The sequence below is a fragment of the Falco naumanni genome, chromosome 1, assembly GCF_017639655.2.
Source record: "Falco naumanni isolate bFalNau1 chromosome 1, bFalNau1.pat, whole genome shotgun sequence".
Taxonomy (NCBI): domain Eukaryota; kingdom Metazoa; phylum Chordata; class Aves; order Falconiformes; family Falconidae; genus Falco; species Falco naumanni.
This window is the reverse complement of record NC_054054.1, coordinates 102156717-102180713: the sequence shown is the minus strand read 5'-3', so window position 1 is coordinate 102180713 and position 23997 is coordinate 102156717. Positions and strand designations below refer to the sequence as shown.

General features: G+C 41.5%; 1 protein-coding gene across 6 annotated transcripts in view; it reads left to right on the top strand.

Annotated features, from left to right (window-relative positions):
* AUTS2 (activator of transcription and developmental regulator AUTS2) overlaps window positions 1-23997 on the top strand; it is a 791335-nt gene that overhangs the window by 536113 nt on the left and 231225 nt on the right. For all 6 annotated transcript variants that reach the window (XM_040613308.1, XM_040613316.1, XM_040613325.1 and 3 more), the window contains one exon: window positions 13085-13114. In XM_040613308.1, the coding sequence (XP_040469242.1) occupies window positions 13085-13114 (30 nt within the window). The remainder of the gene's footprint in view (window positions 1-13084; window positions 13115-23997) is intronic.

Below are 23997 nucleotides of genomic sequence, written 5' to 3'. Positions count from 1 at the left end.
CAACAGTCCTTCACATCCATACCAGTGGCTTTGCATCATTCTCTTTCTTTTCGTGTATTTGTAAATCACAGTGTCCTCTTGTAGCAGACTTTTTTTATTGATTATACAAAAAGAGCTAGTCAAGCAAGGCTGAAGCGGGTCTTAAAGAAGTGCTGTTCCTGCAGCATGATAAAAATGATTCCTGTGTACAAGACTAAAACTCAACATGCGCAACAACATCAACACCAAAGTCGTTGTACAAGCTGGCAGACCCACTGTTCCTGGGAGATGAGAAATCCTTCTGGCTCAGGAGTAAGTTCAGTGCTCATCCACAGCCCTTCAGAATTGTTCCAGCGCAGGAGGGGGTGTTCACACTGAATGGAGTTGGCCTGAGTTGCTGGATAATAGGGAGTCCAAAGCACTAACGAGCTAGACATGGAAGTAAGAGTGGAAAGAAGTGGATGTTTAGGGATTTATAAATTCACATAATTTGGGGCAATGAGGGTATGATCTGCTGTGACCTCCTGTATAGCACAGGCCATATGATCTCCACTAATTAATTGCAGTGCCTTGAGTACAATAACTCTGACTGAAAAAGGGCACAAAATTTAGGCAAGGTTTTAATTTTTCATTACATTTTTTTTATTTAGGTAAAATCTGCCCTGTTTTTAAGTTGAAAAATAAGAAATTATTCCCCATTTTTAAAATATGTACCAGTCTAAATTTATCTGCTTTTTAGCCATTGCATCTTGTTATTCACTTGCGTTTTAGATTGAAGATAAAGCCTGCAGAGGTTTTTGTGGAGAGAGCATGTTTGAAATCTCATAGCCTTCCTCTTTACTAAAATTTCAAAAGAGATGAGAATCAAAATTCCAATCGTTTGGCATCTACCATCTATAAAATGTAGGGAGCCTCTACCTTTCTAAAAAGTCCCTTGCGAAATTCCAGGGTTCTGTATTCATAGAGAGCATCTCTGGAGAAAGAGATGAATTTCCATGCTCTACCTAATCTGTCTCAGAACTGTACAGCACAGGCTGAGCAGTTTAAAAATCCTTTATGGATGCTGCACAAGATGCAGGTGGTTTGCCGGGATCATGCAGACAGAAATCTAGTATGTTTTTTTTCCTGTGGGATAGCAGTGATTGCAAAGATCAGACATGAAGCTTCTGCTCCTTCTAGGCCTGCCCTGGCTCCCCACATTCCCAAGCAGACTTGTTCTGCAAGATGCATCCCCTTCTATTTCGGTATGGCCCTTCTTTCTTGACAAAAGGTTTAACGGGAAATCCTGTGTTTTACATTCAGGATGTCTCCTGGCCCTTCCGTGGGGTTCCCCTTTGGAAGACACAATTCCTGGCAGTGTGAAATCTCAGTGCCGTTGCGGCTGGAAAAGGAGCATACGGGCAGTCTTAGCAACACTCCATGCCGTGTCAGCTACTGTCCTGCTTAAACACAGTTGTTGCTGGCAAAAGTCTTGCATTATCCTAGAGAAGGATAATTTTTCTGAACACTGCGCTAGCAGCCAGCTATTAAAAGCAATACCTTGCCTTGGCTGTGCCAGGTAGTTTGTCAACTGCTGATAACAGCCATGGAGCCTGTCATATTACTTATGATACAGGAGGTTTTATCACCTTACGCTGGTGGTAGGTTAATGCAGCAGTGAAAAAAAACCCAACCATTTTCCTTAGATCCTTGCCAGGAGCGTATTGGTGGTAAACTGAGGGCCTGGTTTTCCACGGTGAATAATTTATACATGAGAATGGCTCCTAAGACAGAGGTTTGGGTGTTACCTGAAGCTCCTGTAACCACGTGGTCGAGCACTGTGCCATGCACGGGTTTTGCACGGTGCAGCGCTACGGAAAGCAGTATCAGAGTAACAGCTTTTATCCCAAACAGAGGAGGCACAGCTGGGTCTGGGGCTGATTTCCAGAGGTCCTCAGGAGGAGAGAGCTGGAGCAGCCCAGCCTGGAGCCTAACCCATACCTGGGGGGGGGGGTGATCAGACACGCCGAGGTAGCACTTCTGCCACTGCTTGTCCGTGAAGGGGAAGCCCCAGCGGTAGATGCTCCATTGGATAGCGTCCCCCTGACTACCAATATTCTGACTTTTTCCCAGCTATTTCATGAATAACAAATGGTTGAGTCCAGCTGATAAATCAGGGATATACAATTACGCTTACCTCTAAACAGAGAAATGAAACTCCTGTTTTAAATTCAATTATTATAATTGCAGTATTCTGAAAAAAAAAATAATGCGTTCATTTCCTAATAAGAGATTACAGATTCCAAATTATAGCATCACTTATGTCAAAACAGGAAATTTGAGGTAGGCAGGCCAAAGTGTGCCATTGTCTTTGAAATTTATATTTACTTGCTGTAGATTTAGAATAATCCTTCTCTTCCCTCAGGTCTAGCACAGAAAATTTATAAATTGTACAAAAATGATAAAGGCAGCAATAAATAATAATATATAACAACTGTGCGAGTGATGAATTATAAAATAGAGAGTAGGAAAAGGAATGAAACCACAGCATAGAAGCCAGTTTACAGGGCTGAGTACACAGTCTGAGTTATTTTTCTGGCATTATGACAATGAGGAACATTTATGGGAGTTTGCAAACAGCTTACTACACAAATCATTTTGTTTCAGGTTATATTTATAGGGCTTAGTTAAGAGTTTTTTAGTATCCATTAAAATCCAGCATTCAGAGGTTTATAGCTCAGCTGTTAAGGTCTTATCCCTAAGGATCAATTGTTTTGGTTTGTTTGGGGAATTATTATTATTATTTATACAATTCAGTTTAAATTGCTTAGTCTAATATAAAGATACAGAGCTCAAAAGCTAAAAGAGTTTTTGTTGTTTGTGAAAGAAGAGATGGCTTTTTATTCTTTATTTTTTGTTTCAAATATTATTTCTGCAACTATATTATCTTGCAAATCAACTGACTCTCTCTTCATGTGTGTTTCAGTAGCCATTTTGTGCTCAGAGTTGCTGCAGCCTGTAAAAGAGAACAACCCCTGTGCAACGTTATCGATACTGTATTGCTGCTTCTTTATGTGCATTACTGTAATTTAAAATAAAAATAATTTTCAGTTGAAATGATGTAATTTGCTCTAGGTTATGCCATTTGGTAGGTGGAAGATGAGTTCTGTACTGAAACTAGGCATGATGTGTCTAGGCCCTGATCCAAGTCTTAATGCTTTCTTCTTCTTCATTTCTTCTATCTACTAGGACCAAAATTCTTTAAGGCAAACGCCCTGTTACCCTGCAGGCTCTATAGACACATACAGTGAAAAGTAACCAGATCCCAAGGACCATGTCATTTAATAGCCTGAATAGATGGAAAATAGAGGGTTTATAGAAGAGACTGGGTGGCTTGCCCAGGCGATACTGATTGCCAGTGACAGAGGTGGATCTGCCGAGTCCTAGCCCAGAGCTCTCTCTCCTCCATCATGTCGCTTTTCAAGCTACAATGAAGTATTTTTGGTGAGAGGTGAATGAGATCCAAAGAGTATTACTGGGTCACTATTATTTAGGTAGATGTGGAGGGCTGAGAACCCAACACGTATGGAAAAGGGCAAGTAAGATACCTGATAGCTGCATTTCATAAACAAACATAGACACATTTGATACAGACAAACAGTGTATCTTCAGAAAGAATATTTTAAATTCTTAAAATGCACCTATCTGTGGAATTAATACAGTGGCTGTTCTTATTTAAATCCTTTTCCATTGTATCAAGCTTCCTTTGTGGCAGTATTTCCTAGCTATTTCTTGTTTAATTCTAAATATTCATGACATTAATTCTATTTAAGTGCTATGCTGTTATCTGAGACAAATTGTCAACATTTTTATGACAAACTACTGTATCCATTGCATACAGTGCAGTCCCCAAGGAACCTGTTTGTTGTGGCTGACTATCAATCTCTGATTGAAAACCTGATTGACACCAATAAAAGCTTAGTAGTTCTCATTTCCCCATTTAAAATGACCCAAAGAGCTCAATAGCCATCCGAGATCTATAGAGTGTTTTTAGCCTGTACATAATTCATCATCTCAATTATTGTGCTTTTTTAACTTCTAATTTTGGAACATCAGAACTTTTCTGTCGGGTCAATAGAACATTTGGTTACTCTCTTTTTGCCCTTTCCTCTTGCGTTGCAATCACACAGGACCCCAGGTTCCTTCTGGGCCCTGGAGAAGCATCTTTTCATCCTCTTTGCTTCCTGCTACAACCTTTTTTGTGGATTATTCTTTTTACTTTTGACTTGGCTGTATGAACCGTAAGCTCTGGACCTTCCAAGATCTGTAATACTCAGTTACAGGCAGAAGAAAGCACGTTGTTGCCTCCAACCTATTGATTCTGTTTTCAAAGTTAACTCAACCCTCACTTAGTTTTTTGTCCTGTAATTTCTATTTCTGGCAGTGATGAATAAAGGAAGAAACTCTCAGACCCCAGACTGTGAATGTAAAGCTGACAGTAAAAAAAAAAACATTTAAGAGGAGTTCTCTGTGAGATACTGAGGTCAAAATTTGGCCATCTGGCAGTTAGGAACAGGCATGTGTGAAGGCACGCCAGGCACCTGCTGAAGGCAGAGCTGCAATAGCAAAGTCTTCAAAGGTTTGCTTGCTGCTTCTCAGCCATTGCATGGTTTTCATTTGTAGCTTCTCTTATCGAGCACAATTTCTAAATGAGGATGGTTGCTTCACTTTAAGGATGTACAAATGACTTGCCCTCACCTGTCAAGCATGATCCTTGTATTTTACCAGGCCCATTATGAACGCAATCTTTCTGTCGAAAATTTGCATACCTCCTTTCTTGAAAAGTAATGACAGCAATTTCTTTCCCTCCGCTCACTTTCTGAGTGTCTCATTTAACAGCACCTGTGAAACCGACAGGCGCAGAGATGAGAAGTGAAAGAGAGCAGTTGATTAAATCATCATCAAGTCAGGCCTCAGAAAGTCAATTCTGCTTCCCGTCTGCAATGATATCCTTTTATCTTAAAGTAATGAGCTATGGCACTTTTGCATCCGGTAATGCGATAAGTTCTATTAGCATGTTCCATTTGCTTCACAAGCAAGGGCAAGTCATTTCAGCAAGCTCATATCACTGCAATCAAAGCAATTGGCTTCACAGGCAGAGAAGAAAGAGGAAAGGCTCAGGGTGATTTTTATGGATCACAACACAGTGGAAAAAATAGATTCTTGTATTATTTTAACCCGTAACATGCTTTGCTTCTTGTCCGTCAGGATATTTTGATTTCATTAGCCTGTAAGTATGTGGAAGACTCAAATTCCAAACTGAACTCTTGAGCTAAGACCAGGAGTTCTGAAAAATAGGAGTCTTTTCTTATACAGATACACTGGCTAATGCAGTATTAGTCATTGAATTCATTAAACGCTGCTTAGTTTGAGTCTTTGCTGTTGACTTAGTCCACAAGTATAAACGTAAATTTTTATATTTTTACTGCTATTTATTGTTTGGAGCCTGACGAAGTACTTATCAGTTGAAAAAACAGTAAAAATGACATTACACACTGCGAATTGTCATTATCAGTTGAGAGGACACATACATACTGCAGATTGTCTACAGCCAGAAAGGCAGGTAGGGAGGCAGCAGATGTACATTTGGAGTCCCAGAGGCAAAGGCGTGTAGTCATTTTTTCACACAGAGCGTTGAGGAACTGAGGCAGGGAGTTCATCCTTCTGTCACGAAAGGGAACGGCTTCCTAAAATTAAGATTCAGTTGTGTTTGTGGCCAACAGCTGCTTGGTGCCCAGTTAGTCTAGTGAAATTGAGATGCCTGGCTTACAGCAGGCATTTTCTGAAGATGCTGAGCTGAGTAACTCGTGGCATCGTTAGCTTTCTAATGGTACATCTGGAAAGGCCATTTAGTCTACCACTGCCATTGGTGGGAGCATCGTCCCGTTCTTTGGGGATGGCTGGATTGGGCCTTAAGCACTTGTGGGATCATTGAGCAATGATACCATAAGGAAGCCATTGGGAGTGATAACCGGGGGAGAGAAGTTGCACTTTCCCAAGAACTGCAATAACTTACTCTCAGCTCAGTTTCCAGGGAGCAAAGAAAAATGTGGTTCTTACAGGGCTGGCTTCTCTACACCCTTCTCCGAGGGTGTGCCTGGAGGTGCCTGCGGATGTCGGTGGCCTGTTTCCCTTGGGTGAGACGGAGCCCCGGGCAGATAACCAGGACAGAGGGCTGCATCTCTGTCCCTGGCAGCCCTCAGGCAGGCTTTGTGCTTCTGCAGGCGCTGCTGCCTCCCCAGCCGTGCCCAGGGAGCCTCCCAGCCTCTCCCGTTCACACAGAGCTGCTAGCCTTCCCCTTCGAGTGCTAGCCCTGGCGATACAGGGACTGACACAACAGAACCAAACCTCAAAATCAGACCAACATTTAGCTGTCTTTCTGGAGTGAAATCCCCCTTTGCTTTACAAATAAGCCTGTGGTCTACCAGCAGTATGTATACCATCCATCAGTCGCCAAGGATTTATACACATCCTATGTAAATATAAGGAGGATCATCTTCAGCATGGATAGTAATGCAGTCTGGTGTTTTCATTTTAATAGTTGAAATACAACTCTTTCTTATCAAACCAATGTTTTGTTGGTGGTAGAACTGAAAGGAGCCACTAATTGTGTCATTTTGCTATATAAAACAATCATAAAAGTCCTGGTAGTGAGGTATTAAAAAGAGTTATAGCTGAAAGTGGTTCTAAGTTCTGAATATTTTTCCTGTAAGGGGCCAAGATAACTTTAAATGTCCAAGACTGATACATTTCATCTGAAGTGAAGTAGTTTGGATAAAATGGAATTCAGATTAAAGGTCAACATTGCAATCTTTTCTCCAGACTAAGGTAATTTGTGTAAAATGGGACTTTTCTGTGAATAATCCGTAATTTTAGCTTTTGAGAAAGCAGACCTTAAACTTCTCAGACCGTCTCTGTTTCAGAGTCATTCCTTACAGTGAATCACTGTGGATAATGGTGAAGAATTGCTAAGCAGACTGTGATGTTAACCAATTTGCGAGATGCTATATATAAGATTCCTTGGCAAGGAGCTCCATGCTGAATGCTACTTGCAGGCAAAGTCAGAGATGGTAAAGAAAAAAAGTGAAATTCTTGCTCTTAGTTTCTTTGTGACTCTGCCTGTCTCCATTTCATCAATTAGAAAATTGCCCATTTATTCCCTGTCTGTGTCTCCTTTCATCTAGGAGATGTTTTTTTCTCCCTTTTTTCTTGGAAGCAAAGGTCTAATTGTATAGCTAAAATATCATCTTTGCCCTTTCCAGCGCTGTCAGTTTGTCATTGGATAGATGGACAAGAATATTGTAAATGTCAGTGTGAACATGGCTGAGGTCTGGGTTTTCCCTCATTTTCTTCAGATTTCTTTTCAGCAGACAGATGAGTAGAATCACTTTGTTCAGTGCTGGCGTTTCAGCAGCACTGACTCCTTTGGTGGCAATGATAAATGGATCCAAGATATGAAATAGCTGTTCCAGCAAAGTCCATTGAGCAGAGTAGAGAACAATGCCCTCCTCAATGTCATTGTACATGATATATTCAATGATTGCCACTTTCTGCACAAGAATGTGTTCAATCAGCAAGGTACATAGAAATCCATAGTGTTGCTTCAGCCTGAATGAGCTGGTGAGGTGGCACAGACCTTTACTCAGCTTGATTTGGACCAGACTCTCTCAAGCTATTAAAATGGGCTCAAATTATAGCTGTAACCACATAGGGTGTCTGATTGTGGAATGTGGCGTTGGGATCAGTCTCATTCTGCAGGTGCTGTGGGAGGTGTGCTGTGCATTTTAACTTGCTCTTTCTCCAGCTGGGGCAGGGGATTTGGCAGGTACAAGTAACCTGTAGCCCAGTCTTCAGTTTTCCTTTTCTTCTACAAAACAGCAGCAATTAAACCTCAGATGGCAATTGGAAAGTCCTTTTCCCAGTTCCCATAGCGGTTATGTGTGTGCACACCCCATATCGCAGGGAACGCATCTTACGCTTTCGCAACTTGGACTGATAACAGTCATTTAGAAGGTTTAAGCTGAGGCTTTCTTTTGTTGGTAAGATGACCTTACGAGTTTGTGTGTTCCCTCCTCGCCTGGGGTTGATTTGAGGAATGACTGAATTCTGACTGCAGCACACATATGAAAATGTGCGTTTGTGCATTTGGGATTTTGATAAGCGCTTTTTGAGCATGAAGTTGCAGAAACTGCAAAGGGAGGCTTGAGCACTTGGCACGTGTGTGTCAGGTGATTTGGTGGCTGGTAACCCACACACTTTAGATATTAAAGGTGTTAGAAAGGTTCAAGTGATAACTATGGCCACTTTGAGCAAGCCATTGTCAGTCTGCTCTTGTTATTGCCCTTGATTATGTAGAAATTAGGAGCAACCTTAACGTTTCCATAGGTCCTCTAAGAATTGTATCTGTAGAGTTGGTGTTCAGTGAGCTTTATATGTCCCTTGCTTTGCATTTAGTTTGTAGTACTCTAGGTCCTCTGGGAAGACTGCTAAGAGTCCCTTCTGCCCAGTGCAAGACTTTCTCAATTGTGAAATAGCCATTTTGAGAATTCTTCTGCTGAGGGGCCCACCGGGCTGTGGTTTGAAAAGGTCTGACAGCATTCTGTGCCATGCTCATTTGAAAACTTGGCCGTACGTGGGAGCTGTGGGTGCTCAGCAGTTTTGCTAATCTGCCTTTCATTTCAGTGCCTAAATGAGAGCTAAGGGCTGCTCGGTTGGGCGGGTTTCTGATAATGTGGACCAGCGTTCGGAAATTTCGCTCTGAGCTTGTCTCAAGCCTGGCCCTGGGTGACTGTAATCAGTCACGACTGGTGTGCAGTGTGAAGATAGTTAAGTGACTTCAGCCTGAGATTCAGGGAAAGAAGCCTCTGTTCAGGTGTAAAATGTGTCTGCAGCCTCCTTGTCCTGATTTGTCACATTATCACTCACAGCTTCCAGTGAAGTTATCCAAAAATCAGGTCATGCTACCCCTGAATGGTGGTTTGGATTCCCAGGTATTTGTAGTCTGTTCCAATGCAACGTGTGCACAGAGCCATCGTTTCCTGAAACGAGACATGGGAGAAGACTGAAAAATTACCTTTTTGTCATAGGCGCTAAATACTGAAACTCAGCCCAAAGCAGAAGGCCAGTTTAAAGCATTTGCATCACTTCAGTTCCAGAACAGTCTGATGCTCTGAGAACCACAGAGCACTTAAATCATTTTGCTTTTCTCTGTGGCCCTGGGAGGTAGAAAAATGCTGGAGGAATTGAGCAAGCAGTGCAGACTTGTCTTCAAATTGACCAGTAATTCTGAATAATCAACTTCACGGTTGTCAGCTTTGGTTTCCAGGACCTGTTCTCCAGAACTGGTTAGCAGTAAGCCTGTAAAAGATGGAAACACCTTGTGCTTCAGCACCTCTGGGAAGAAAATGCATCCAAAAACGTAAATGAGCACATCAGAGCAAGGGCCACTGGGGAATGTGTGTGCAAATGCAATGCCCAGAGTGCCTGAACAGCAAAGTAGTCTCAGCCATTGGAAGAGCACACAGTTGCTTCCATTCAGTTTCCAGCCGGAGTAAAAAAACCTCTCATTTCTTCTGCAAGGCTTTTTGGGGTTACCCCTGCACAAAAATTGTCTGGTTCTTTCCGTGAACCAGAGCAAATCCACATATTTAATCCCGAGGGAAAATTGAGCTTAACATGGATGTGCAAAACATGCACATGCAATGTGTATGCCCGCACACAAAGATACACGTATATACATACTGCACGTAAATATAACCCCAATGCAGTGCATAAAGCCCTTTTTCTCCTGTCTCGCCTTCTTTTCTTTCATATAGCTTGTCCATAAAATTCGACTATTGGAACAGGACAGCGCTGCTGGACGGTGGGTCTCCTTCCCCTCATGGCCCTCCAACAAAACCTCTTTATGAGTGAAATAGATGCCTTGTGTGCGCAGGACTCCTGGCATTTTACAAAGTGTATCTGGAGCCAGGCTAGGCAAACGTTAGGAGCTGTTTGCTGAGTGCATTTATTGCCTTTGCATAATTTATGAACTGGAGGGGTTTGACCATCATTCGTCTCTGCCAGAGGCTGGCACTGAGGGCTCTGGAGGATGGAGCTGTAAATTGGATGGTGCGCTCCTGCTGAGCTCACAGCAAAGTCCTCGGGTCAGTATGGGAATTTAATACCAGGAATGGAACTGTTTTCTCAGAGTGCCATGTGGGCCCCCGTGCAGCAGAGGCTTTTTTGGCAGCCACAGTGACTGGCCAAATCGCGAAGCTGTCAGTCACTGGGCATGTTGTGAAGGGAGCCTGAGCATTTTTAATCGGCTTGGCATCCGTGCTGCTTCCATAATGGACACCAGTAGGTCTCAGTCCTTCGCCATATGCTTAACTCTGGAGACAAGGTGCTTCTGGGTATAGCAGTAATTATTTGATGTGGAATTAAGCGGACCTTGAAATTAGAACTGGACTGTCGGAAAGCAGGAGGCTTAACACTTTGATGGAAATAACTTCCCACCGACATCGCTCTGTGCACTTTCTCTGCGCATGCACTCGGATGTGGGTAACTGTTTTGCTGGCAAATTCAGATGTTACTGCTGGCAAGTACTCTGCTCCCCAGGTACTTGCACACTGCAGAAAACACAAACCCCTGAGCTCCAAGCTTATGAGTTGGGAAAAACTTAATCCACAGTGGAGGAGAGATTCCTTGAATCAGACAAAAAACGGTGGGGGAAGGAGAGGCTGCAGATCTGGGTCACAGGACACATGTGCATGTGCCCCAGTAGGGAGAGCGGATGGCACGGTAAAACCCTCTGAACCCTGCTGCTAAAAGGGAATCATTGCACTTTTTACCCCCTTTCTTTCGCCTTTTGGATCCAGGTATTACAGGACTTGTATTGGGGTTTGTCTGGAGGGTAGACAAAGGACACAAACAAATGGAGCAATTGGTTCTGAGCTCCCTGTTTTGAAACATATAAGATGTGTCATACATTATAGTACACCCTAACATATAGAGCACACAGCGCAGGGACCCCAGAACCACTGGGCCCTCCTGGCTGTAACCAAGCAGTGGAAGAAAGTGCTGTAGCCCAAAAGCTGATTTTTTCCAACTGTATAATAGAGTAAATGGGAGATCTTTCTGACATGCTGTGGTCTTCATGGATGAAAATGCGTGTGAGTGCGTGCTTTTTTGTAAACGTAGGGCTTTGCTTCACAAACGTGCTTAACTATGCTCACCCTCATACCAAAATCTCATATATGTAGTCATGCCGGAGTCAAAATGCATAGTTTTCACAGGGAAGGGTATGAATGCTTTACATAAATACCATACTGTTGTAGAAACGTGTGGTTTTCCTTTTGTCAATTAAGTACATGCTGTTCATGAACTTGATCGTTGTGTGAGGGTTTCAAACTTCAAGCTGAACCTGTCTCATATCTCTACGTTCCCTCTCATTTTTTTGTTACCGGAGTATTAGGTGCAACTAGTGCTATATAAATCATTTCAGTTATTAAATGAATTTCACTTCCATTTCTATTTAGAATTATCTGAAAGCAGATTGTAATTTTGTCTAATCTTTGCGTCATTTTTAATTATTTGAGCATACCTAGAAATAGTTCTTAGCTTTAATTTGTTAGTATGTAGCTCGTTGGTGTGGGGAAGGCACCTTTTCACCCTGTGTACCAATGAAGACGAGGAAAAAGCCAGCGAAACAGAAAAGTTGTAATTAAAGAACACACAGAAGATGATTTGTAGAGATCAAATACATACATTTGTGGGTGTATTTGGCTGTCTGTTCACATCCCACTGTATAGTTGACCTTTGGAATTCACAAAGTATAACTAATTTCAAAACAATTTGGTTGTCTTATGAAAATACTCAAAGGTGCATTAAACAGGATACAAATGCATAAAGGGCTTAACTGTCTGCTCTAACAACATAACACGATGCCAGTCATTGATTTAGGGAAGCCTGGTTCTCCTGCTTGGTGATCTTATGCTTTCCTTTGAAACATCGGCCATTAGATCAGTGGAGGTATGAGTTCATCCTTGAATAATAGAGACAATTCAGATCTCTAGGAAAAAAAAACAAAACCAAACCAACCACAAAGAGTTGTTTTCCTCGTCCTTCTGCTGTAGAGGTAGCCAAGTGTGACCATTCCATAGTTACCCAGAATTAAGTGGGATGAATTAAATCTGTGTCAAGTGGCATGAATCAAAGCTGGGTGCACATGAGTTGCATGGCCCTTACAGTCCTACTTCCAGCAAGACTTTTTGAATTCTTGCAAATTTAACTGTGTTTTTGTTTTCTGATGCTTATCTGTACTCAAATTTGCTTCATCTAGTCCTGCTGTATTTCTACATTAGTAAAAGTTATTAAAAAATCGAGTAATGGCACTTAATAAACATCAAGACCTTCTAGTGTTACCGTTCAGCATGGCAGGGTATTGTAAGTGTTTACTGTGATACCTGGGCTACTCTTGAATTACAGAGAACATCAATGAGTCAGTTAATTTGGCATGTTCCTGATTCCACTGTGGTCTCTGGATTCTTTAGTTCAGCAGCAGTGAACAAAGACATAAAGTGAAGCCTCCAAGTAGCTCTTGGTAGGAGAATGGTCACCTTGCAACTGCTTTGCTTCTGGGACAGGCCAGCCTAAGCCGTTTCCCTGCCCTCCTGTTGGGGGAGTCTTTGCAGCCGAGATATTGGCAGGCAGCATGAGAAATACTGTCCATCAAAAGAAAACAAAACAACCCTCCAATACTCTTTTTCTTCTTCCCTGATCCAGTTTTGGAATCTAAAAAATACACCATCAGCTCCTGTGCACGTGAATTAAACTAGCAGAGGGCATTGCAAATGGATCTTGTTGATGTCAGTACAGTTTTTTTTCATAATTTAAACATACAAATGTATTATCTTCAACAGGAGTGTGGGGGAAAATTCCCTCCCGTACAGTAATCGAACGTTTTCCTAAAGGTACCAGATTTGATGCCAGAGGGTTTAGAGTGTTCCAGCCAACTTGTTCACAGAAATCTTTTTGCTGTAGCAAGTTTCTCATACCTGTTCTTTTTTCTCTTTTTGTGTTTTAGTGTGACAGCGACAGTGATCAAGAAGAGAAGGTAAGAAAGGAGATCAGTATGGGACCAAAAATAATTAGTTGGATATTTTGGATTCACTTGTTTCTCTTATTCTGTTATTTATTCAAAGTTTCTTTTTGGATCGATCTAAAGCATCTCTATACAAAGAAAAGACTTTGTTTCCTTTAATTTGGTTTTGGAATAGACTTCCAAGGGGAAGAGTACTCTTAATTATTTTGGAGGCTACACAATTCATCTTCAAGCATATCAGTGCCATGGGTTTTGTGGGTTGTTTATGAACACCAGTCTTACTGCCAACCCATTCTATGGCTACATTTTCCCTTGGGAAGTTCTAACAGCAACCAGACATGTTTGTAACCCTCACATTTGCACTTTGTAAGTTATTTTGCCACTGTTATTGCCTGTTTTGCTTCTCCATAGGCAAGGGTATTCAAACTCAAATTGAAGTATTATGATTGAGAGAGAGAGATATTTTTTTTTTTTAGAAACAGCATTTGGAAACTGTACATTAAGTCAAGTGACACAACTTGCTGATAATTATCTCAATAAATTTGGCTTTCTAAGTGGAAAAAGGGAAGAATGTTGTGCTGAAAAAGTGTCAGGCACTGATCTCTAACGCTGTTTAGAAGACTAGTATTCACACTGATGCACATTTTTATGTCTTATTTTATGTTGTGAACAGACTAACATCCACCTTACTACTTTGGCAAAAATGAAACAATCATTGCAGAAAAAGTGGTCTAATTTCTTTATTTCCAGGTTGGATTTTGTGATTTTCATTTGTATGTTCAGCCTTAAGGGACGTTTTGATAATGTAATCACTTTTGCCTCCTCTTTCACTGGATAAATTGCGGGATGGAAGTTGGGGGAGGGTAAAGTACTCTCAGAAAATATTGTTCCTGTAATAACGTGGAATTGTTTAGAGTTCCATGAGTGGTTCTGTTAACTAGCTCCAAGTCAAGCCAAGAAGAAGAGAGATGACCATGCTTGTATGTATGCAGCTTATACAACAGAAAAGAACAAATATCTTGTAAAATCTACAAGGAAACAATGACTACAGAAATCACCTTTTATGAATTTAATCAGTTTTCTACAGAATTTGTGTAGCAGGAGGCAAAGGAAATTTTCAAACCATTCTGCATATGACCGCCAAAGCTTTGTCCTTCAGCTTTCCCAGTGATTTCCCAAGTAGAGATTTTTTTTCTTCATGTTACTTAATAATTTGCTAACTATGTTAAGGAACCACTGTTTACTTTGAACTGCAGTGATTTCCCTTTCATAAGGGAACTAATCACTGGAGTTAATCAGTGTGACGACAGAAAGGGGAGGTTTTGTTGGGTTTTTGCACAGAATATTAACCTGCCCTTTTAGATATGAATTTTTAATGCATTACCATTACATTCCATCCTGTGAAGTGATTATTCATTTTCAGGATGTTCCTTACGCAGTGGAAGATGATAAACTGAATTTCAGCTCCTATGTTTATGGCACCCAGAACCAGAAGTGTAATTTCCTGCCACTGCTGCGTTTGCGGAGCTGAAGCTCTGCCGGCTTCGGAGTATTTTTCTCTCACAGCACCACTGTATAAGAAGGCAGAGAGGCAGTTTTTGGGGATGATGGTGGTGTGCCAGTTCAGGGTAGTTTCCACAACATGATACACAAGAGACTCAAGACTGTACCTCCCACAGAATATCCCGGTACTTGTGCGGAAAGGATTTAACATCCAGATGTTTATTTCATCTCTGTGATCTCTATTATGTCTTCCCCTGTAATGAAATGAGATTAAGTGCAGAGCCAAATATCCCTAATAATTTAGGGCTTTTCAGATCTCAGACCCAGACCCGCTTTGACTTTTGTAGCTCAGGCCCAATTCTAAAAGACGACAGCTAACCCTGGCATATTTATTCAGCCTGTGCTGGCAGCCTAGGCAAAGATCTAAAGGCCTTGTTCTGCTGTTAATTTGAATTCAGCATATGTAGCCTGTTATAAAATGCGAGACATCATCATTTGAGCAGGTCAAGCATATTCAGATGAAGACAAATGGTGCTTATTTGATTTTCTTAAAATCAGGAAATGAAAAAAGTGCTCTCTAGAGAAATCATGTTCTGCCTGACTTAGATGATAGACCAAGGCATGTACCCCAGATAAGAACAGGCGCTCGTCTTGCGGTTTTTATCTCTGAAGGACGGTCGGGACTGTCAGCTCGCTGACATGTGCATTATCCATGTCATTTTAAACAAAGTGACCTGTAGAAAAGTGCACTCTGCCGTGACATGATAATGGGCTGTTGGATGACAGGTAAAGTACACACTATAAAGGAGGCTGTGCGTTATTCCTTTGTTTAACTGACAAGTAGAAACTTCTTTTCTTCAGACAGGCAAGATCTTTTAGATCTCTCTCAATAGGACCCAGAAGATTTTTGAATTCCTGCTTTAAATAAAATAACATTTTTAGGACCAAAAATTCCTATGAGCAAAATGCACTGGGAGAAGTGAGGGTGCAAAACCTCTGTGTGATAGGTTGATCGTTTCATAAATAGCGCTCAGCATCCTCAATTTTCATTAATAACCATAGGAGCTGAGGGTACTCAGCAGGATTAGAAGTTTTAAGATCCTTGACCCAAATGTCTTATATCATGATGAGGGTATTAGCCTCCAACTGTGGAGCTGCTCTAGTAGTGAATTGTCAAATTGCGCTTGGTTGGTCCTAGGTCAATGTATTCTGAGGATTGTGGAGTTACTCTTCTCCTACCAGAAACATCTTTGCCCAAAATATTTCTGGGAAGAGGAAATCTACTTTTCTTTAGGCCTATATCTTGCAGATTTTGATATCCTAAAGTATACAGAATATATGGTACATTGTTGCAGGTGAATTCTTTACTTGCTGTTCAGAAAATGGAAAGGAAACAATTTTGCTTCATTTAGGATTTTTGAGGGCAAACCCACACTGATCCTTCAGTGTGCCTGGGAAATAAAGAGATCCACAAGAGGCAGAAGTCATGCAAGACGGATACATATTTCTACTAGAATAAATAAGACCTGGAACCCAGAAAGGTAGACCAATGCCTTTGAATAAAAAAACGGCAGATTAGTGTGATGAATGGTGTGTGACAGATAAAATTCGCTGGAAGAGGAGTCAGTCCAAGCATCACTAGATGGGCCACAGAGAGGAGGAGAGTGAAGGAAGGAGCAGGACCTGGGAAGCTGAAGAGCAGATGAATAGTGAGTGGTGACAGAGTAGGAAAAGTAATGTCTCCTATGCTGTTAGTATTATTTTTTTCCTCACTTGAATAGGTATCTGTCTGGCTGCGTAAATCGTTGTTGATATCTGATCTCTGTTAGGTGATGGCTGTGCCTCCAATCCATCTTCCCTAGCCTTTAATTGGGAGCCGACAGACAGAGTCACTTTCTGTCTATGTCTGCCCTCAAATGAGACATCTCTCCAGAGGTTTCTCTGGAAGAAGAAACAAGGATATTTAATTGAAAAATTATGTGGCCTCTGCTTAGCAGTACTGTAGCTAAGGCTGTGTCAGCATCTCAATTTTAAATGACATGTTTTGGGTGGATAATTTATCTATTTATATAGATTCACGCTCCTTCATTCCAATTTGGCACACAGTGCTGGTCTGGAGCATTCAGAGTAGGCATTTCACTCCCTTGTTTCTGGAAAACCTGAGGAGGTAGCAAGTTATGTCTGTGGAGGGAGAGTGTATTTGAAGAACTTGCATCAGAATGTGAAGCACTAATTCTTAGAGAGATGTCATTTTCCATCCTGGGATCCTTTCAGCAAATGCCACTGGGATTTCTTACTGAATCTGAAAAAAGTATGGATCCCAGGGGAACTCAGATTTTCTCCATTAAAAAGTCTGTCTCACTCTCTGAACAGGTCTCCAGAGCCATTAATCTAAAATTAGGGCAAACTGCTGCACAGCTGACAAATTTAAGTGCAACTATATTGTCTTCCGATATCTAGATACCCTCTTTAAAATTATACCCCTGGTAATTAATACAATATTAAAAACATAAGTGCAAGCACGTAGTTGGTCCTCTGGACAAAACAGGAAGTCCTGTTTTGAAAAGACACACAAACAGCTTTGCTAAAGAAGTCAGGTGCTAAAGATGAGGTAAGGGGTAAGGTCCGTTTTATTCACCATCTCTACCATTTCCTCTCCCCACTGTTCAGTTGGACTGATTTTAAAATTAAGGCTCAATCTGAGGCACTTTAGTGATTTTTCACTTCCTAGGAAAACTTCCTTGATCACGGCGGGACTGCTTTGCAGTGTACACAGAGTTGTCCCTTACGCCTGATGCAAGAGAAGAAGCCTGCTTCTTGCTTGATTTTGTTTTCAACTTTGGTAGGATGTACAACTTTAAAAAGTTACTGCAACTGATGGCTTAATTCTGGGTGTATCTTAGTAGTACCCAGTCAGTTCTCTCATGCTGAGGCTCTTGCATCCCGTTACAATATGTTCTTGCAGGGCCCAGAAGGGTCTTGCTGGTTATGGTTGCAGCCCCAGTGCTGCCGAGGGTTCCTGCTGAACCGGGCTGGGCTTTGTGTGCGATGGACAGGGAGGAAGGAGGTTGGTCAAACCGGTGGCTAAATCGGCAAGGTGTTGGCATGTGGGGAGGGGGTTGATGGAATATCAACACCTACCCCAGCATGGGAGGGATTAGGATGGGTGTGTGTTGTGTGCTCTCAAGGTACCTAAGATGGTGAGACCATGGTGCTTGTTAGACTTCATTATTTTTCTCTTTGAAGAGAAAAGCCATTGAAAAGCACTATGAGAGCATCAGAATATATTTCTTGCATCAGAATGTTTTTAATGATAATGCTAATACATTTGATTGCATATAAAATAGCTACAAACCAAAAATTATGGCACAGAAAGCATCATAAATCACTCTGATCTGCTCAGATGACAGGAAGGGTTATCTGTGTGTACCTGCATACACACAAAAGCATTCACAATTGTGTCTGTTTCTGAAGTGCTTTGGGGCAATTATTTTGTGTACAGCCTCTGGAGAGAGATTTTGGAGTAGTATTTTGGCAAATGCATGTCACCCATGTTAGCCTGTAGACTGTATTTCAGTGTTTGGTAGTTAAATATCCACGCATACAAATGTTTATGGATTTGTGTGTGTGTGCATTTGTGTAGTTTGCTTTCCAACGTCCTTCTGACTGTGTTAAAAAAAAAAAACACCAAACCCTAAGTTTTAGCCCAGCTTTACAAACTCAGGTAAAAAAAACTCAGGTAAAAAAAAATGTGCTTTAAGTAATTATAAATGCTTTGGTATATTTATTATAAGAGGAACATGGGATGGGCCTACTTAAAACCATGCCTTTCAGTATCACTGATTAAGTGCAAACTTGTTGATCATGAACTTCAGAAGCCATTTCCTCCCTGCCCTCGAGATCAGAAGGGTCCTGCCTAGTTGTGTCTCTGCTGAATAAACAGAACATGGTTTCCAGCTGTGCTGGCCCACGTGCAGGGCTGCTCTGTTGTTCCTTTCCCTCCGAAACGTGTGCAGGGCGCAGCACGTCGTCCTTTCTTTGGAAACAGAACGGACCCAAAGAAACCCCACCATAAACTGTGCTAGAAAACGTAAGACCAAGATAAATTGCTGCTTTGCACAGGGCTGTGTTCTGTGTACTCTGTTGCTGGAAGTAAAAGCTCTATCGTACATGGATTAAATGGCAATGAAATTCCTTATGCCATCTTCCCTGTTACAGAGGACTATATTTATAGACGGGTGCAGTTCACTCTTATGTGGGCTGTTGCATTGGTTTGGGATTTTTTAGTAGGATGCTTGTAACAAAACTGTATTGGGGAATATTTTTTCCCTCACTCCTGGGAGGCATGAAGGAAGAAAGAGTTTGGGTGGCACTGGAAAGAAAAATGTCCACCTGGATGGTGCCCGGGCTGTACCAGGTAGATAGCTAGGAGGCAGGTACATTTTTATATGGCCACTACTGTAATACCTGTACTCTTTTTACTGTCTAAAAACTGACCCAGGGTTTCAGTTCAGTGTTTATGAACTGCTGGAATATAAATAATACATTATAATTTTCCTGCTCTGAAATATTTCAGTCACAGAGGGAACTCTCAGCATTTATTGAGCTATTGAAAGCAGGGCATATCGTCAGAGTTCATTTTCTCATCCCATTCTCTACACTCTTCAGCTCTGGGTGCAGGTGTGTGAAGGTTAGGGTGATTTCTAGAGGAAAACTTCACAATATAAAGTGTTTTATCTCCAGTCTAGTAAGAGAGCCTGAGAAATCAGTGTGTGGCCTTAGGTGGTGTGAGATGTCCCCCAGCGTTGCCAGCCAGGGAGCGGAGGAGCTGTAAGCCAGGGGAGACCACTGGGCAGGGACAGGGGTCCTGAGGTCCAGGGACAGGGGACCGACTAGGGACTGACTGCAATATGGGGGTGGACTTTTATGTGGGAGCACCAGGAGGGGGTTGTGGTGGGAGCCTTCTCTCCCCAGGCCGGCCTTCCCTGGGGTTTTGTGTGGCATGTTACGCCTGGTAGAAGAAGGCCGAGTAACTGCCCGGCCGCCCCAGCCCTCTCGCCCCAAGCAGCGGCATGCTGTGCTGCTGGAAGGGCGAAAGCATTACTTATAAGCATAAAAGGGAGCTGAATGCTTGAAAAAACTCCTTGGATGGTGAGTACCAATGTGTTTAGCAAACAGGACTCCATGGGGAAACAGTGGCTGAGAACCCAATGTTAAGCAATTACTTCAGGTCATGGGATACTGGTATCTTACTGTCTGGCATATATTTATTTTGGCTAAAGATAGGATAAGAGAAGTAGTTTCTCAGTATTATTCCTAGAACTGTTTCTGCAAAGCCAGGATGTTTCCCATCAGTGCGATTTATGCTGCATATTTGTACAGGTGTTGTCTTTTTAACTCCGGAAAATGCAGTACCTTAAACTTGCCCCGAGGGTGAAAGATCACCCAGACTTTATATGCTAGGTATGCTCAGGCAATCATGAAGTATTTCTTACTGTTTAAGGCCCATTAGGAGGAAAGATAAGGATCCTTTTTATTCATTTGATGTGCCACATAGAGGGTCCCTACAGCTAGAGTGGTAATAAAACCGGAGCCAAGCATGTTCGTTGTAAAAGATTATGTGTTTGCTACTAAGGCAAGGGAACATGTTGTTTACAGGCGTGGGTACGTGCTCCCCGGGCTGGCTGTGCCACGGCGCTTTCAGCCCGTGATTTGTCCTGTCCTTTATCATCTTTGTCACTCGGCAGCATGTTGTCATAGGTAACATATCACTCCTCGCTCCCCCTACCCTCTCCCCCTTCTTCCCCCGCCCGGCTCCCCTTTCCTTTTTTTTTTTGTACCCATTTCGTGTAGAAAATTTGTATTTACTTTGGGAGTGTAATTTGTTCCTCATGGATAATGTGACCCTTAGCGGAGCTGGATCATGGGTTAGTTGAAGTGATATTTTCCGCTAATGGTAGTCGTACATCATTGCTGTCAGCTCGGGTTAGGAGGCAAGCACATTACAGCTCCATTTTACCTCTGCAGGCATCTGGGATTATTTGCCATAACTGAGTATGACATGACCACACTACAGAGTGCATTAAAATTTTACTAGCTTCTCAGGCAAGTTCCTTGGCTCCAGCCTGCCTTCAGGCAGGCGTAATGATGGATACCTCTAAGGTCCTGACTTCCTGCACCAAGGATACTCAATGTCAATGGCCCAAACAGTTTTTGCTCTCCCCAGGGCTTTAGACCATCTTCTGGCAGTTGAGTAAACAATCAAGAATTGAAGCACAGGGAGGCTGGCACAGATGCCCTGAATGCTCCTCCTAGGGTATGCAGTGCACTGGAAGTTTGGACACTGTCACATCAGTATCTTAAAACACTGCTCAGCCATCAGGTTTTAAAAAGTATCATTTGCAAGCTGTCTTGTATGGATAAAAATAAAATCATTGTAAGAAAATCAAAATCGATAGCAAAAATATCCAAGATCATGGAATGATATTTATTAAATGTCTGCGTGTAGAAGAGGCATGTACCACGGTGCATAACCAATATGTAAGATGCAAATACACCAACTGTTGATGTTATATTTGTATGTTCGTGTTGCACTCTATGCATTATGCATATATATGGTATGAAGATTCGTATACACAACTGTAGCAGTACATATGTGTTCATTATTTTATTTTTTTATTATTTTTGTATAACCAATTACTCTTTTTGTGTGGGATCTTGGAATATCAGCTATAGCATATATACATGTGTATTATTTTGCAGTGTTTATTTTTATGTATACACATACGTGCTATGAAGATAATAGACATTATTTTAATTGAATGTATCAGGTTTTATAGATGTACATTATTTGCAACACTTCTAGTTATATATATTGACATTCAAAATTAGAGGTATAGCTCTACAGAGAAATGTGTTTTTAGGAAACTTAAGGGAGAGGTTAAATTGAATATAGTAGTGGTTTTAAATGCTTCTTGAAAAAGCATAATATATACCCCAAGATAATTTTATTGCAGCCTCCTGGTGGTTTTATAAATATCCACAAACATGTACGCACTGCCCACAAGCTCTCCTCCCCACAGCAGCACTAGTATCTATAATACTTTCATGAAAAAGGTGCGTAATTATATAGAGTGTTTCTGTAAGGTAAGTAGGTGTTGTGTGTGTTTGAAATCCTAGAAATTGTTCTTTTCTGTCCTTGTTCTTATTTTCCATGAAATAGCAGGTGGAGGAAGAATGAAAAAAAGAAAGGGGGGTGGTTTGTTTAGCCTTTTTGTTTTATCTTTTGAAGTGTTTAATTGCATTTATATTCCTAGTGGAGTGAGAAAAGTGATAGGGCTTATCAGCTGGTGTGCTTCTCAGTGGAAGACTGTCTGGGTTCAAAGTATCCCTGAAAATGCCCAGCGTTCCCCATTAAATCATGCCATCCAAGGCGCACTCTGCTTTTTCTGTTGTTTCATCTAGGACAGAGTTTTGGGTCACGATACTGATTTAGGCAACTTGATGTTTTGTTTTGGTATAATGCATTCCTGGCAATAAATCTTCCTATCTTTATTGCAAAACTTAGAGACAAACTTTACTAGGCCCAAGAGTTTTATCTGTGTAGAGATTGTAGGATTTCATTCTCTGCAGGGAAGGAGAGAGGAAGAAGAGATTAAAGATTAAAGCTGATGATGTGCTCAGTGCTATACAAGAGACAGTTTCAGACATCTCTAAGGATAACATGCAAATTCCTAAAGCCTTCCCAGCAGCTTAGATCACAGTAAGTCAGACGTTCCAAGTGATAGATAGTTTTGCTTGTTCACATTTTAGTGTTGCATCTTTCTCTTTATATGTAGCAAAACTTTTATCAAAGTAGTTCCATGAAGGTTGTTAGAGAACATCAGAACACCCAGCAGGATTTCCTTCTCAGGGTGCCACTGGTGCCAGAGTCGCTAAAATCGCACTGTGGTTTTCTGATCTCACACGTAACGCGAGTTATAATTTCAGGTCAGTGAAGAAATAAGCGTGTGTCTGCGTGTGCACACAGTGTACGTGCGCACGCATGCTCTCGCTGTCTCTGAAATCCAGCCTTTGGGAAAAAGTTACCCTGGGTGATGTGAATTTTAAACTTAATTTTGAGTGTTTCAACTGAGATGCTTTCCTAAGAAATTGACAAGGTATGCCTTTCGTTTTGCACAACTGCCTGTGAACCTACCACACAAAACTAAGATTAGATATTCTGAAAGGAAATCTACGTACTGAAACATGCCGGCACATTTCTCATGGTCGATACACCTACATGTAGCTATTTGTTGATTAGCTCTACGCTTTATACACGTATTTGGGAGTAGGTATTAATGAACATGCACGTTTGGTATGTGTGTATGGAGACAGACGGAAATTCAATCTGTGGATCTTGGAGTTTGGCCATGTCCAAACATATCTAGATTATAAAAACTGTTTTCTTAAGGACTATATGTTGCTATATGTTATTCCAGTATAATATTCATGTACACTTTATGCGATTGAACAGCATCTGTTTTTCATAACAAATCAAATTTTATAATCATGTATGAGGCATGCTCCCCATTCCTGAATGTCTGTTCTCACATTTCCATGAAAAGAAAAAAGTCTTAGGCTTGAGAACTGAGAAGGTGAGACATTTCTTTGGAGATTTCTTTAGAAAGAGTAGAAAAAAATATATATATTGAAGTTATGGTAATTATTTCATGTTTTTAAAGAGTCTTGGAGGCCACAACACATGTAACCATCTCAGGTTTCTCACAAACATGTCCAAGGACAGGCTGAAAACAAGGAGACAGGAAATTAAATGCATGCACCAATGAATTGAGAATTCCAGCAAGTACCACTTCGATTTGCTGCATATTTCTCTCCATCTGGCTCAGCACTAATAAGGGTATTGTGGACTTGGAAGTGGTAAAATACAGCTACCGTGTATCTTGGATTCCAGAAATTCCCCAAGCAGGGTAGAAGTGAAAAGAATAAAGTGTGTTTTGAATTAAGGTTGGGCCTACAGGTACCAGCAGAGTGAGACTCTTTCTGGAATTTCTGTTCATCCAGTGCAGGTTTTGCATTACCTCTTCCTCCCTGTTCCCTCCCGGCACCCACAGACCAAGTAATGCCCTCTGAGAGGCTCTGTGCCTGTGCGCTGCTATGTCACCCATGAATGAACCCCATGAATGGTGCATTTGTTGGAAGGATAAGCCACCAGACTGTCGTGCAAGACCTCTGGTTATCTACTTTGCATAGAGTTGTTTTGAGAGTCAAGGACTTGTAGTTTTTAGGGAAGTTGTGCAGACAATGAGTATGTTATAAACGCTTAACAGTGGGGGGGTACCGTACCTTAGCTGGTGTACTGGTGGGTAACTCCACATATGTGTTGTAAGCAC